The 16,273-nt window shown below is 41.0% G+C and overlaps 1 protein-coding gene across 3 annotated transcripts; it reads right to left on the bottom strand.

Moving 5' to 3' along the window:
• Window positions 1–380: 380 nt before the first annotated feature.
• LOC311267902 (uncharacterized protein) lies at window positions 381–13,162 on the bottom strand. Of its 3 annotated transcripts, none has more exons than XM_084371164.1 (6): window positions 10,730–13,162; window positions 9,288–9,387; window positions 6,700–6,903; window positions 5,445–6,536; window positions 4,903–5,071; window positions 381–3,242 (listed from the first exon to the last, which is right to left on the bottom strand). In XM_084371164.1, exons 2-6 carry the CDS (start codon window positions 9,295–9,297, stop codon window positions 3,113–3,115), a joined length of 1,605 nt encoding a protein of 534 aa, XP_084227290.1. In that variant the 5' UTR covers window positions 9,298–9,387; window positions 10,730–13,162; the 3' UTR covers window positions 381–3,112. The 3 variants fall into 3 exon arrangements, with proteins under 3 accessions (XP_084227290.1, XP_084227291.1, XP_084227292.1); XM_084371165.1 differs by having other exon boundaries at window positions 5,445–6,515; XM_084371166.1 differs by lacking the exon at window positions 6,700–6,903 and having other exon boundaries at window positions 5,445–6,515; window positions 10,730–13,161.
• Between the last annotated feature and the right edge of the window lie 3,111 nt (window positions 13,163–16,273).

The following is a 16,273-nucleotide window of genomic DNA, read 5'->3' as shown; positions in this document are numbered from 1 at the left end:
TTCTGTTAAAACAACAGAAATTATTTATGCCTTGACGGTATGACTGTTCAATTTACAGTATAAAGCATTTGTTTTTAAGGTGAATCTCTATTCATTCCACAGAATTTATAACCTTATTTTATGGTTCAATCCTGCTAAACCAGCAGCACAATTGTGTTGCTCAGGCGTAGGATTCACAGTTTATACATGTTGCATTTAAGTGGAATTCCCATAAATTTCACATAATTACCTCATTTAAGAGTCAAAAAGTCCTGTTAAAATCTGAAATAAGATTAATCTGAGAAATACCAGTACCTGTGGATGGCAGCACCACTGGACAATTAAGATTCATTCAATCATTTATTACACTCATTACCAATATTAAACACAGTAGCCAGGTATTCAAGCAGGTTTTTTTATTATATCCAAACCTTGAATAATCAGTTTTGGCGGATATGACGAAAATCCAGGACCAAACAGACAAAATACAAAGCCCTCATGCATTGAAGAGCACATCATACCCATTTCGATAATCCATGTACATTTTGGAAATAACTTGTGCTTAAGTTCAATACATCTGCTGAGTACAACAGAAAAAGCAAGGTCAATAATATAACTTAAGTGACCCTTTTCCATGATTTTTGTTAAATCAAAAGTGCACTCACTTTTGCACCTCTATAACTGCACAAAAATGGAACACTGTCACATGTTATACTATTAACCTTACTTTTCTTTTGTAAGCTCAAAAGATGCATTAGACTTGCACTATGCACATTTTGTGGACGACATAGGTACTTATTGGAACATTGTTCAAAAATGTTCATTGTATAACATAGTAGGGCGCTCTTCAAGCAGAACTTAAAACAGCATTAAAACCATCTCGACACTCAATCAAACTTTGAGGATGAATAGTAGAACCACCAACGTCTCGGGGTAAAAAAAAAGTTACTGTGGATAGCCAACCAAAATCCAGAAGCAAAGCAACACTGCTGAGTTTACAAAAAAGTAAGGTAAATAATACAACTTAATCTGTGTCAGTTGTCAGACAACAAAACGTAGACCCTCGTCTAACAGCTTCAAGCCTTTATTGACAAGACTGTGGCATCTGTTCCCCACAACTAGCCCTTCGATAACATCCTTTAATGAGGATCCTTGCCAACAACCTTTTTGGCAATTTCTGTAGAAGCTTGCTTCATAGGAGACGGACACACCATCATCTCTGTTGCAACGATTCTGATCACTTCTCTTAAACTCGGGATAAGTCTCCTGCCTCGAGACATTGGGTCGACCGCTTTGAAATTCCTACTGAACTTTACGGAGGCTCTGATGCAATCGCTATTAAGCAGGTTTCTGGAACACTGTCAGTTATATTTTACTATTAACCTTACTTTTCTTTTGTAACTCAACAGATTATTAAACGTATTAAACGTACGTTTTGGAGATACCATGTGTACTTATTTTAAAAAGGTATTTTAAATAATCAACTCCTATGTCACAGGGTACAACCCCCAAAATACAAAAACAATTAAAACGTAACCAAAAAGTTAGCAAGTTGGCAAGTATCGTCAGTCATTAAAGGATGTCATCGTAAGGGAAGTTGGTGGTCCAGATACAACAGTCTTGTTCAACAGCTCCAAGCCTTTTCTTTGTCTGCTATGAAGCAAGCTTCTACAGAGACACGCCATCATCTCTGTTGCAACAATTCTGATCATTTCTCTTCTCTTAAACTCGGGACGGGTCTCCTGCCTCGAAATTACTACTGAAAATTTTTCAGGAGGCTCTGATGCAAAGTGGTCAACCTAATCAGCATTAAGCAGGTGTCTGGAACACTATGTCAGTTATATTTTAATATTAACCTTACTTTTCTTTTGTAACTCAGCAGATGTATTAACCTTACTCTATGCACATTTTGCACAAATAGCACATGTACTTCTTGAAATAATGACTATACCCCTTGTGAGGTGATATTTTGAACATTACCTGTAAAACACAGACTTATATTCAAGAGGGACTTTGAAACAACAAACAAAAAAAGAACAATAAATTCCAATAACAGCCCCCACACTTATGCATATCACAAATGTACATCAAGACTGAAGTTGTCTTTTGGACCAGTCCCAAGGAGCTGTCTCGGCACGAGTGCAGGGCGTGGGTCGTTGTGGCTGATTATGTGTGTGCGTGTGAATGAGCACGAGAGAGATGGATGTACCTGAAGGCAGGTGCAGGACAGTATGTGGGCCTACGCGTGTTATGCCAGGTTGGATGGGTGAGTGTGCACTTCTATGAAGCCATCACATTGCTGAAGTGGAGCAGACCTGCTACATTATATACATTCCTGAGCACACCACACTCCTTTTGAAAAATAACATTTTGTATAATATTTCAATTAGCACAAATTCTTTCCAAAATGTGCATATAGTAAGTTTACAACATCTGTTTAGTTTACAATAGCAAAGTAAGGTTGATAATAGATCATTAAATCTGTGTCCTTTGTCGTCTATACAGGCTTGAAGCTTTTTAACAAGACTGCTGCGTAGGAGACGGACACGCCATCATCATTTCTGTCAGTTAAGAGAAATGACCAGAATTGTTGCAACAGATTTTAAAATCCTGAGTTTGTCAAACAAAAAGTGACATGCAACCCCAAGAAAACAAAAAATGTTAACCCTTATCTATATGGGCTTGAAGCTCTTTAAGACTGGTATCCGGTCCCTACGACTTTCCCAGCGATAACAGCCAAAAAGTTAGTTGGCAAGTATTCTCAGTTATTAACAGCCCCCACACTTGCATATCACATATCACTTGATGCATATCACAAATGTCCATCAAGAATGAAGTTGTTTTGGGGAAAAGTCCCAAGGAGCAGTCTCGGTACGACTGCGGGGCGTTGTGGCTGAGTATGTGTGTGCGTATGTACACTGGAGTTCTTTCAGAGGTGTGTGTGTGTGTGTGCGTGCGCGCGCGCACGCACGCACGCACGAGATTGATACACCTGAAGGCAGGTGCAGGGCAGTATGTGGGCCTATGTGGCACCGCTAAAGGAGTGGCACAACTAGATTGGGAGCACGAGTGCGCATGAGTGTGCGTACCTATGAAGCCATCACATTGCTGGAGTGGGTATCCAGAGTGTTAATTAGTCTCTCCACTCATGATCTGCTAGATCAGCGATGAGGGTAAGGACCCTAGGGTTTACCGGCAGTTGCTTCTTGTTTTTTTTCGTCTCGACCTTTGTGCCCTTCTCTGGATTGATGTTGAAAAAGCACCTATGTAAAGTAAGAACACAAAAACACAGTTGTTGAAACACCCAAATACACATGGTGTGCCATGTTCAGACAACTTTGACAACAAAGAAAAAAGGTCAGTATTTTACAATTTCAGCCCCATTTTTGATTAAATTCTGATATCGAATCACTGTATTTCGAGAGGCACTGTCTGCTTCCACCAGCTGGGGGCTATACTACAAAGCTGGTTCAGGAGAAAAAACAGGACCCAGTTTGTCAAAAGCATTGTTGCTAACCAGTTAGCAAAGATGTTGTCGAAAAACACACCCCAGGTTTAGTTGAGGTAAATAATCTAATAGAAGAGCAGAGTCCTCATTTTCTTGAGGACTCCGTGCTCTTCTATTAGATTATTTACCTCTTTACTGCTGAACCAGCTTTGTAGTGTAGGCCCCAGGTGAACTTTGCGGACAACACAAAACTGGTGGGTTTCATCAAGGCTGATGAAACCCACTACAAGAAAGAGGTAAAACATCTGGCTCTATAGCATGGGGAACCCTGAGAATCCACTCCACCTGTATCACTTAGTGGGGCAGAAGCTGTGTTATGTGCCCAGCATTTCAAGCTCACAGTGGCTTAAGAACAAAACAAGTACATGCTGTACTCGGGGACAATGCATGCAACAGAAAAGCGGGATGTCCAACATCTTGAGGTACAGCAACTATTTTCTAAAGCACACCATTCAAGATGGTGTAACTATAACCATGCTTTTCCAAGATTTGGGCAAAGCACTAGATGACAATGCTGTAATGACCACATTTAGGGATGTGAATCGTTTCCATCCTTGAGCACAGTCTGCTACTTTGACCAAACAACAAAGAGTGAAGCAACAGAACTGTGCTAGTTCACTATTTTGAACATCTAGTCCCTTTTCTGAATTGCCCTTAACAAAAAATTAATACCACTACTTTATTAATGTTCCTTGCATGGTTGCTTTGGTTAGGCTAAATAACAGACAGCTGCAAACATCAAAAAAGTGAAGACCACTATATTCTAGACAAATCAAAAAAGGGGCTTAATATTGAAATTAGTGCAGTTTAAAGGGGGAATTGCATTGTGCAGAAATGACACAGAACAGGCCATTAAGTAAAGAACACTAAAACAATGGCATACTTCTGTGACGTACTGTGTCCAGAGCATGGAGGACATGCGAGGAGATATGCCAGTACATCAGGGGACGTTTTACAACCCAGTAGTGGGATCACCATCTCTTTCCTTAAAGGTGCACTGTGTAATATTTTTAGTAGTTCATTTCCAGAAGTGGTTCATCATTCCATTAATGAATTTTACCTTTTTAACAAATACTTACCACCATCAAATTTTAAGTATTCATTATGACTGTTAAAATTGAATTTTCATTTCTGATCAGGGTTGTAAAACGTCCCCTGATCAGAAAGGGACTTTGTGAGGAGGGTTATGAGGGTGCCTTGTAAACAGACCTTAAATGTGGATACCAGGCTCTCATACTCTCCTTATGAAGTCAGTTTCTGATGACTTGACCATCAACATGCAAATTAGTGGACTGAACATTTCATTTTGTAGTGCTCTTCCTGTGCCATCTAGCAGGAGGGGATGGCGATCCCGCTGCTGGGTTGTTAACCGTTAACCCCCCCCCCCCCCTCCCCCCACACACACGCACACACACCTCTGAAGGAACTCCAGCGTTGACCTCAACTGCACTGGATAGTGTATGTTCAGGCAGTAGTAGCTGCCGAACATTACGTTGATGGCGGCGATGAATTGGGTGATGTTGTCATTGACGATCTTGCCATCGATGCTCAGCATGAATCTTTTGGCACTGTAGCAGGAGGCTCCTGTAAAGATTTAAATATCAGGCATTACAGGTTTGTTAGTAGGGTCACCACTCATCTGTTGAGAATGTGAAGGATTTACCCGAGACTTCTACATACAGTATAAGGAGAGAATCTACACCTTTAAAGTGATACTGTTCCATTTTTGGAAATAAGCTTACTGTACACCTTTCCTTGAGTTACATGGTTGAGCTTTACCTTTCTTTCTCCTGTACTTCCTGCCGTTCTGAGTATGGCAGTGCAATTTTTTACCTCTAAGCTAGCAGTTAACATTGAGTCCTATGAGACCAGCTAGCCACCAGCTGGTCTCATAGGACTCAATGTTAAAGGCTGCAGCTGGGGAAAAACAAAACAGAAAGCAAAAAACCTCACTTACCACACACAATGATGCATGGCGTCGCCGGCAAGCAGTCCACCTGAACGTCATCTGCCTGGTTGGTTTCTTCAGTGTAGTGGAACAGGGTTGCCTCATCTTCATTGAAGTAGGAGAGCAGCAAAAGCAGCATATCCTTCACGTCCTCCGAGCAGCCCTCCAACTGCCCTCTCTGGAACTTCAGCTTGGTCAATGTCTCAAAGACTCGTCTGGTCTTGTTTGCACAAACAGTTGCCATGAAGTTTAGGAGTCGTTTCCCTTTTTTCCCCACACTTCTCAGGAATGTCTCTGTTAGTGGCTGTCCAGTCAGCTCCCGGTAGTGGGAAGAAATCCCAATTTCGTGAAACAAAAAAGGCCACTCTTCTCTCAACGTTTGAAGCGCTGTTCCACCGTTAATTGCCTTACGCTGCGAATAGTATGTAGACTCTACCAACTCCTTCACCTCGTCTGGGTTGAAGGTGCCTTGTTCCCACAGAATCCTCATCTTCTCTCTCTTTTCATTTTGGCTTTCCTGAGTTTCTGTGATTGGCATGAACTTCATATCCCACTTAACACAGCCGTATGTATCTTGGACTGACGCTTTCAGTATTGCCGGGACATCGTCTGTATCAGATTCGTCTGACACGGGTTTGCGTTTCTGAATTCTTGGGGTTACATGCCTCCTTTTGTTGTCTACACGGGCTTGAAGCTGCTTCACAAGACTGTGGTATCCGGACCCCACGACTTCTCCCTCGATGACATCCTTTAAAGATGTTGGATACTTGCCAACTAACTTTTTGGCAATTTCTGTAGAAGCTTGCTTCGTAGGAGACGGACACACCTTCATCATCTCTGCTGCAACAATTCTGATCATTTCTCTCCTTAAACTCGGTTCAGGTCTCTTGCCTCTCTTAAGACATTGGATTAGAGCCTCTGGAAATTTTTCAGCAGGAACTTCAAAACTGTCAACCCAGTCAGCATTCAGCAGGTTTGGTGATGGACAAGGTGATATTGAGGAGCGAGAGGAGGTAGGAGAGGTGAGAAGCGATGAAGTTGAAGGGACATCTGGCTGGCTTTGGGTTCCAGGGCCCTGAGCTGTAAAACAAAGACAAAACGCTTCATTGATGGTTAAAAAAAACATGCATGACTTAGAAATGTAAATCTATTGGCACACATTTTACTATCAGAGAAAGCAACTGGTATGGACTGGAACTGGAATTAAACTATCAGACAACCACACTGATATGTTTGGTTATGGTTTCAATTGACTTGTACTTACAGGTTTGCTTCCAAGAAGCTACAAGTTTTCTGGCTTGTATTGGCCGCAAAACAGTCAGGAGATCAGCCTCTTGGACAAACTGGAAATCATCAATGGTATCCACTCCCAGAGACTGCAGTGTCTCCTCCACAATACTCAGGATGGATCCAGGGAGGTCCGGTAAAACATTTGAAATGAAACTCCTGATGTCTGGATCTTGCATTTCTATTAGGAGAGAAAAGTTCAGTTTTAGTGAATCGTTAAGTCAGTTAGGCCTATTGTGGCAACACACCATGTTTCAAAGGGACAAATTGGCATCCATCTTTCCAGTAGGAAGGTAATGGATAAAAATCAGCCAAGTCGTAAATGTTAAGACAGCACATCTCTTCCTGTTCTTTCTTAATGGAGTACATGTGGAAATGAGGTAAAAACACAGTCCTGTATTTTGACACAACAAAATAAATTCTCTCATTTCTTAGCAAAATAATCCCAAGTTCAACAAAGTTCACAGAATCTTTACCAATCACAAGGAACTGTCCTTTTTTGTACAATGTACCCTTGTAGGACATCTCAACTGCAACTTGAGTGTCTGTCTCAGTAAAGCCAAAGTCCCTGACAGCATCCTGGATAACTCCACTGTAAAGTGCTACATAAAATGGAGAACTGTCTTTAACCTGCAGAATAGCCTTGTCGAGGGAATCTGCTGTAAGATAAGCCTGTAGCATTTGATGTCTTTGAGAGAGAGTCAAGCAGAGGTTTTTGAAATTCTTCAGATTCCTTGCACATCTCTTAAAATAACTGTGCTTACTCTCAAACCTCATCGTCCAAAGTCTAATCAAGGGCCCAAATTTCAGAATAAGAGCTGGATAATGGCGTACAAAGTGATGCTTTGGTTTCAGTGTTGTGCTTGGAAAGAGAGATTTTCTTGAGTCCAAATACTCTTGAATGAGAACATCAAGAAATGCAACCTGTGAGACAGATATTTTCTGAGCACAGACCATGTCCACAATATCCTTCAGCTGCAGAGTCAACTGCCAAACATCATCAGCTGTGTCTTTCACTCTGTCACCTATCAGAAGAGGAAACAGTCGGAGAAAATTCCAGTTCTGTATCGCCTGTCCTGACAGCTTTTTTGCAAGAGGTTTGACTTTACATGGCTTTGTAGAAGCATCAGACAAACAGTACTTGAACTGACAAATGCGTCGATTGAGAGTAGAATAAGAGAACCATTTCTTTTGCTTAATGAAATATTTCAGATAAAGCGCCATGTCATATGCCAAAATGCCTTCAAAGATGTCATGCCCCAGACATGGAGGCAGTCCTGGCTGACAGACATGGAAGTGATGTAAAGAATTGAAGACTGAATCAAACTTCACACCTTCAGGAGCATCTTCATTTTCAAGGCGCTCAAGAGCAGAATTGTACTTCTCAATTGTGCGCAATGGTCCACATGCATTCGGATTGTCACTCTGAAATTCATTCCGAGTTACTAGGCAATACCGACAAAAGTACTTTGACGAACTGAAATTTTCTGTCAAGCCACCGATACAATGGGACCCCAAATTGTCACCAGCAATACAATATAGTGTTCCACGTACAGTTCCATTTGTCGTCAAGATTCCAGTCTCCTCCAACTCTTTCAGGTCACTCACCAACTCACTGAAAACCTTTGAATGCCCAAATGTTTTGAAGTCATTCTCTCTGCACAGTAGCACAAGTGACATATGGTCAGTGTCAGACCTCACATGTGGTGGTAAATTGGCAACAGACATATAAACAGCAAGCACTTTATGCTTTGCCTTTGCGGATCCAAGTGGATTACTGACCTCAAACGAGTCTTCATAGAGCACGAGTTTTAAACTGGATGGATTGCTCTTGAAAAACTCGCTCTGTTTAAATAAGCTACCATCACTAATGTCATTCAAAACCCCCGTCTCTGACTGTTCTGTCACATGTGCACTCTGATCTAGCCAAAGTTTAGATTCTAGGAAATGTCTCAGAGTGTCTTTGATGGGAACATAATATGCAAATCTGTCTTTCCCATTTTCATCTCTTCCTAAGAGTAATTTCTGTGGTTCCACATAAAGGAACATTTTTTTGAAAGTCTCAGTTCTTGAATACACAGTCCTCATTGGCCCTGTGTGACATTCAGTAAAGAGATCAGACTCTTTGACAGAATCACAAACTTTAGTTATGTCATCATCAGAGAGCGATGTGTCCTTTTGTAGTAAAGAACGAAGTCTGCTCAAAGTATATGCCTGGCCTAACTCGTGAATGTTAACCATTTCCTCAACAATACTTTGAATGGTTGAAGCAGGAAGCAGAAACTTTCCCTGCAATTTCAAATAAAACAAACTCACATTTCTCAAATACAGATCACCAAAATCTCCTGATGCATCCATATCCTCTTCCTCTCTCCCCTCCGTCTCCATCACATTACCAGTCTCGGTAACTTCAGTTGTAGCTACGCCTACCGCTGACTCTGATGGCCGCCTTGGTAAGTCCCTGTACATGTCATTAATTCTGCTGTCTGTAATGTCTCCATGTTTTCGTGAAATGTGAGATGTAAGTGTAGATTTGATTTTAAAAACACTTTGACATCCACTCACCGGACAGCATACTTCATGCCCTTCCTCCAGGTGTTTCTTCAGATGGCCTAAAAGGTCCTTGATCGTTTGGCATTTGTGGCTGCACAATGCAACTGGACACCTGTAAGCACCAACGACAGCACCAACATGATCAGATTCAGGCACATTGTGTTTGCGGTAGAAGTGTGCTTTAAATGCACCATATCTGAAAAATGTCTTGGAGCAACCAGAGCCATAACATTTAAACAAACAATGTGGCTCATTTCTATGAAGTTTGCAATGGAGAACATAACCCCTTAGTGTTTTTAACGATTTCCCACAGAAGTTACACTGCCACATTTCTAGGTAGTTGTTGTACCATATAAAACTGTTACATTTTTTCTTTAGTACCCATTGGGCTTAAACATTCACTATGCATACACAACATTCACTACGGGATACACACACTAGTACAATGTATAATGAACTTATTTCTCATCACAAACTAAGCCTGTGCAAAGTAAATGCCTGGCCTTACTGAACACTTACAGCAACATACAGCAGCTTAAACAACATTCAAATCCTTACAACACTTAATGCATGCATGTGGACTTGGTGAGACCCTGTGCATACACGTCAGCGAAATCTCACAGGTAGCCCAGGATACATGGTTTTCAAACTACTTTGCAACAAAAAAACAACTTCACACTGCTGCAGCCCAACATAAAACCCAATACTGCATAACCTTAACCTAACACAGAAAGAGCGGTACAAAGGAATTATCTGCAATTTCAACAATGAATCGAGTCTGTACAAAATATGCTTCGAAAATGAAAATAACACGTGCGCCTTGGTTGATTGACGCTGCACCAGTGCGCAAACACTATTGAAGCAAAGCCACTCACCCACGTGGGCTGCCTTGCAACAACTATGTCACGTTACTGCAGCCCAACATAAAACAAATTAAGTGGAATCAAGTCTGTACAAAATATACCCGACTAGCTGCTTCGAAACTAAAAATTACACGTGTCTTGCTTGGTTAACACCACACCAGCAGTGAGCAAACACATCTCGAGCAAAGCCACGGTCACACACAGCCAGGGACACCACACTGCTGAAGCCGAATATAAAAGAAATTACCTAACTAACAGAAAAAATGGTGCACTGCAGATATAGACCTGCTATCGATTTTAATAATGCATTAAGAAACTCGCTGAGTATTACACTTTTTCTTGCAGTCTTACCGTTTGCATGCCTGATTAACACCTGATGAAGGTCGTTCAAACTAAAAGTAGCATGGGGTTTCCCAGGCTAGTATGCATGGGCATGCCCGGGCAAATGCCCGCTCTAATGACAAAAAAACGAAGTCTGTACAATGTACACGCCAATGCATCTTACTTAGCGCCCGTGTTGCATTTCACAATCAACAAGATCGACATCATTAACAAAACAAAAGAAAGGCACATGGACATGCTGAATCTCACCTTGGTAAACTGCAACGATGAGGAACTTCTCTCCAATGTACGTGACTTCTGATTCAGTTGGATTGCAAAGGGATTCTTCGCTGTCGTCTTCTTTTTTATATAGGGAGGGGTGGGAAGTTGAGGGTAGGTCGCCACCTTCTGGCCAGGAGTATGTCTCGGAAGTATTAGTCAGTTATTAGCAGTGTTGGGAGTAACGCGTTACAAAAGTAATGTAATTACTGTAATGCATTACGTTTTGCTGTAACGCGGTAATGTAAGGCATTACAAAGGAAAAAAAGGTAATATTTTACTCGGTACAAATGTCAGTAACGCGCGTTACAATGCATTTTAAACCCGAAATTAAGTTGTTAGTTGTTTTTATACAAATTCGCCAACAGTGCGAGATTTGCAGAGGAGAAAAAAAGTCCGCGCAGATGTTTACTTCCTGTTAGTGCTGAGCCGACTGCAGGACCGTCTCACTGAATGTCATGTGACCTAAGTAACATACTGATGAACGCAGCTGCGGCTAATGCTAACGTAGCTTCTCAGGGATTGAAGCCGTTATTGTTCTAACTTTGACAATCTAACATGTGACAGCATATTAGCTCAGAGCTGAAGGGCTGTGACTGTTGGTAGTTGTGGTTGATTTTGTTCAAATACGCCGAATTGTGATATTATGGGCTATTATTGTTCAGACGATTTAGCTAAGCTAGCTAACAGATGCTAACGTCAGCGGTCTCTTGTTGCCATAGCAACAGTAAACATTCACGTGGCCTGATGAGCTGTAAATAGAGATGAATCAGGCTGAGATACTTTGAATTTTAGCACAAAATACAAGTAAACCTATAGGAGATAATAAGTTTAATATGCAGTATTTACCATTGAATTTATTGTAATCTTTCCATTCATTTATTGTTTACTGAGGGGATAACTATCTAATAGGTATAATTTGTGTGTAACTTTACTTTGTGTGTAAGTGTGTTACTTTTACTGTAGTTTTCTAATGGCTGTGTAAAGTGTTGTCTTGAGCATTTTCAGGTCACAAAAATCTGGCTTTTTTGCATTGGAAAACACCAGTAAAGTGTCCTAATGAAAACATGATAAAGCCATTTGACTATCTTGTTCATATGATGGTGTCAGGACTTTTTTTTTTATTATGACACACACACTTTCATTGATATGAATACTTGGTTTTGAGGAATGACCTCTATTTGAACGCAACTCTATTGAACGCAATAAGATATATTTAGAACGCCAAATCCATATTTCCAGTTATTTTGGTGAAAGTAACTTAAAAGTAATGCAATAGTAGTGTAATGCCTTACAATTCAAAGACAGTAATATTATAATGTAACTAATTACTTTGAAATGACACCTGCCCCTCCAAAGGTCTCTGCACGGGCCTGGTCCAGACTGTGATTAAATAGCCTACCTTAGGCCTGACTATGGTAATAATGCAGAAAATAGATACAATAATAAGGGAAATTATTAAAGATATAAGGAAAACAAATTATATGAATTAGGCTAGTATTTCTCAGGAAGCAAAGCTAAATCTAAGGTCAATGAATTTGTAATGACTGCACTAGGCCTAATGCAGTAAGTCATATTTTCCAGACTGACATAGGCTATAGGTGGAAGTGTGAGCTTTTGATTCTCAGCACTTGCACTGTGTACCATGGGACACTATTTTGGTCAGTAGAATCCACACAGACTAAGCTTATGCACATTGTTGGTTGAATGTATATTGTTTGTTGGTGATTTTTTTATCTGTGGAAAGGCTGGTGCCTAAATTAATTATAGTAATGTGCTGTTTTTAAAGGGGCTCTATGTATGATTAAAAGTTTAATAAATCTGTCCCGAGTCAGCCGATGCTTATTTGAGTGATTAGTAAGTGAACGATGATCTTCGCGACCACTTTGACAGTCCGTCCGCTGAGAACCCCACATGTAGGGCCTAACTTTGGACAGAGCGGTCTGCTACGAGTGTCGTGGGAAACACTTTTCATACAAAAAAATCGCTTTAGGCCTACATAGCGTATTCAACTGCTGCAGTATCAACTGCTGGCCTTCTGTGATGAAAAACATTCTCACAGCGAGCAGCATTTTTTCATGAAGGTGTAGATTTTGAGACAGGCATGCCAGGGGCACCACGCAAACTACTTAATCCTACATTGTGCCCCTTTAATATTACAATCTATTACCATTTCCGTTTCAGTTTTCACCCTGTATTTCACGTATTATAATAGTAAAAAATATCATTGACAGCATGTTTTTTAGTTAAGGTATTTACACTGTGAATAATACAGTAATGTGCTATTTTTAATATGACTGTCCAATGCTGTCACCATTTCAGCTTTTCACCATATATTTCACATGTTAAAACAATTAAAAACAACATCTTTGACATTTTTTTCCTTTATGGTAATTCTGTGTTTATTCTACAACAATAAACTTTTTCTAGTTTTACAGTTTATTTCTGTTGCCATTTCACAGTTTTTCACTGTCATTTTCACCGACTTTTTTAACAGTGCAATTACATTGTAAGAAATGAAACATAACATATTTTAAACATATTAAAACAGAAACAACAACATTAACAAGGACTTATAACACGATTACATTGTAAGAAATGAAACAGAACATATTTTAACTGATTAAAAAATGATGATTAATTACCCCCACCCCTTATTCCTCTTTTTCGACCAAATTCAACTCCACGATCACTCTTCCCTCCATTTTTAGATTGGCTCTAATTGCCCCCTGTTCAACTGGCTGCCACAGCTCCTTCTGGATCACACAGATCGAGTCGTCCTGCAGGAGCAGCTGCAGGACCTCCTTGTCCTCTTCCAACACCCCGATGATCTGTCCCTCCTTCACAACTACATCCGGTTTCTGTCGAGGGATGGAATAATCGTATGACATTGGATCAGAATTCTTATTTTACTAAACAAAGTAACAAATTGAACAGATTTTCTTTGCCTGGATGAAATGATTTGCCGTGGCAGTCAGGATGGTTGTTACTGTTTTCTGCCCCTGTCTGTTTCTCCCCTCCTTTCTCCCTCACCTGCTCTTTCCTACTGTGTGTCTGTGTCTGTGGGTGTGACTGCTGCAGCTTGGAGACGCACCTGCATGTCATCATCTCATCAACTGCTGCTAGATCAACCTGGTCGCTTCAGTACTTCTGTGTCAGATCTCTCTCAAAGTCTCAGCTATTGTAGTGAATAAATACCTCTGACCTGTTGTAATGCCTCCAGCCTCTGCATTCTGGGTCAAGCATTTTCACTTAAATGAGCTTTATTGTTTATCTGGGGTCAGGTTTTGGTGGCAGTAGGCTTAGCAGGGTTTTTAGACGTCCCTTCTTCTCAACACTCATTAACTCACACTGATCAACATTAACTCATACTTTAACACTCAATTCATAGAGACATTGTTGATTTTATTTTCAAAAGTCATAAGGAAAAAAGGTTGTGGGTTTTAAAACTGAGTTAAAAAAAACAAGACCGTACCTCATATATGGTGTAAAAACTGGAGTGCATGGAGTTGTTGTTGCCAGCCCTAAGGTGGGTAAGGGTCACCCTATCCCCAACCTGTGGCACTTATATGGCTGGCTGCCGCCAGAGGCACACCTCCACCTTTGCACTTCCCTGTCAAAGATAGGGGAATACATTATTTTTAGTTTTTTTAACAATCACACTGGAATACTACATCCTCTAACTTCCTTTCCTCCTTTCTCTATGTCCCCTTCTATCTCTTCCTCTTTCAGTTCTGCATTCTTCCCCCTTCTCTTCCTCCCGTACCTCATCTTCATCTTCTCTCATCCTTCTGCCCCTTCTCTTCCTCTTCTTCGTCTTGGCTACACTGTAAAAAAAATCCTAATTTTACAGTATATGACTATTTTTTTACAGTAGTTTTTCTGTTCTTTAAAAATAGTGTACAAAACTGTGAAATTACAGTACAGACATTGGCCGTGTTTCCCAGATTCGTTAAGAAGCTCTTAAGTGCTAAGATCTTCTTAGGAGCGCTCTTAAGAACGCTGTGAAAGAAGGATGCGTTTCCCAGAGTCGCTCTTAGCTTAAGAAGATCTTTCACTAAGAAGGAAATGTAAGATCGAGCTGACCCACTCTTAACAGCCTTTTTAGTGACTGAATGCTCAGTGATCAAGCGCGTCAGGGAAATTTACATCCTCCACTTTTCGAAATAATAAAACAATGCTCAGTGTTGAAATGCGCTCATAGCTGCGGACCACTGGCGCAAGAAAAAAAAATAAGAAAATGGTAGATGAAAAAAAACCTTTTTATTGAATTACACGTTTAAGTTTTCCGCAACATCTGCATATATGAGTTTATAGTACTACACATAAAAAAAACAACAACCCTGTGGCATTTCACAGATATCAAGGGAACAGATGTATTAAACTCAGCTGAACCTCATCCAGAGAGGCTTCACCTGCTACTCTGCGTTGCCAAAGTCCGCGCGTGTGAGAAACCATGGCTGCAATACAGCACATTCTCCCTGCGAACCAACAGCGTCGCCGTGCGCGAAGCCAGACGGTTTACATAAATGCATACGTGCGTCAGCACTTCTCCCCACTGGACGTGCTGTCAGACCGGGCTGTCCAGGCAAAGTACCGGCTGCCCCGTGCGGAGATCCAACGGCCGTTGGATCTCTTTGCCTGGACAGCCCGGTCTGACAGCGCACACACACACACACAAACTTATGCGCTGATAAAGAGGTGGGTGATCGATTTGCCTGGCATCGATTGATTCAGCACAGCAGCACCGCGGTGGACAGCTCCCACTAAGAGCTTCTTAAGAAGCTTCTTTGGCTTGATCTTAAGGTTCTCCTAAGAAGGCAGTTAAGAACGCATCTGGGAAACACCCGTATCTTAGCGCTCCTTCTTAGCCGAACCCTTCTTAAGAGCCTTCTCAAGTCCTTAAGAACGATCGAATCTGGGAAACGCGGCCATTATCCGTAAATCAACAATCCACCTGTTATTTTAAGTATTATGACAGTAATGACAAACTACATTTATTTCTCATTTTTTTACAGAAAAATACTATATTAATTTTATGTTATATTTTCTGTTTTCTTAAATTACATACACATTCATGTAAAATGACAGTAATTATCTGTAATTAAAGGATAAGTACCGTTTTTTACAACCTGGACCTTATTTCTGGCAAAACATATGGTCATTTACTCACCCAGATAACTTTGGTGTCATTCGGCGTCGTTCGGACGAAATTAGATCCAGTGTAGCGGCGATATATCCATATAATGGGAGAGACGGGGCAGCGACACACAGCCTCTATATAACGCATTATCTGCCACGAAACTAGTTAATTTCATCAATATTTTGTTATGAAATGCTAGCGCTATTAGCCTCTGAGTCCGGGCTCGTCCGTTATCAACATCCGGGGTCAAACTAGCAGTAGCAGCTACAGGTAAACAAGCCGCGCTGTCGCGGGTGCGCGCGCAGCTCAGAGACGACATCTTCCAGGTCAGAGGTAGTAGATCAGCCTACAGACCCCGGATGTTGACAATAGACGAGCCCGGACTCAGAGGC

This window comes from Pagrus pagrus (assembly GCF_965226575.1).
Source record: "Pagrus pagrus genome assembly, chromosome: 13".
In the NCBI taxonomy this organism is placed as follows: domain Eukaryota; kingdom Metazoa; phylum Chordata; class Actinopteri; order Spariformes; family Sparidae; genus Pagrus; species Pagrus pagrus.
This window is presented reverse-complemented; position numbering and strand designations above follow the sequence as displayed.

Bases quoted from the DNA above. Each gene is read 5' to 3' on its own strand.
- LOC311267902 (XM_084371164.1), bottom strand. The intron at 6,537-6,699 runs GTAAGTACAAGT...CCATCAATGAAG, and splicing joins AGCTTCTTGGAAGCAAACCT to CGTTTTGTCTTTGTTTTACA. The intron at 3,243-4,902 runs GTGTGTGTGCGT...TACTTTACATAG, and splicing joins ACGCTGGAGTTCCTTCAGAG to GTGCTTTTTCAACATCAATC.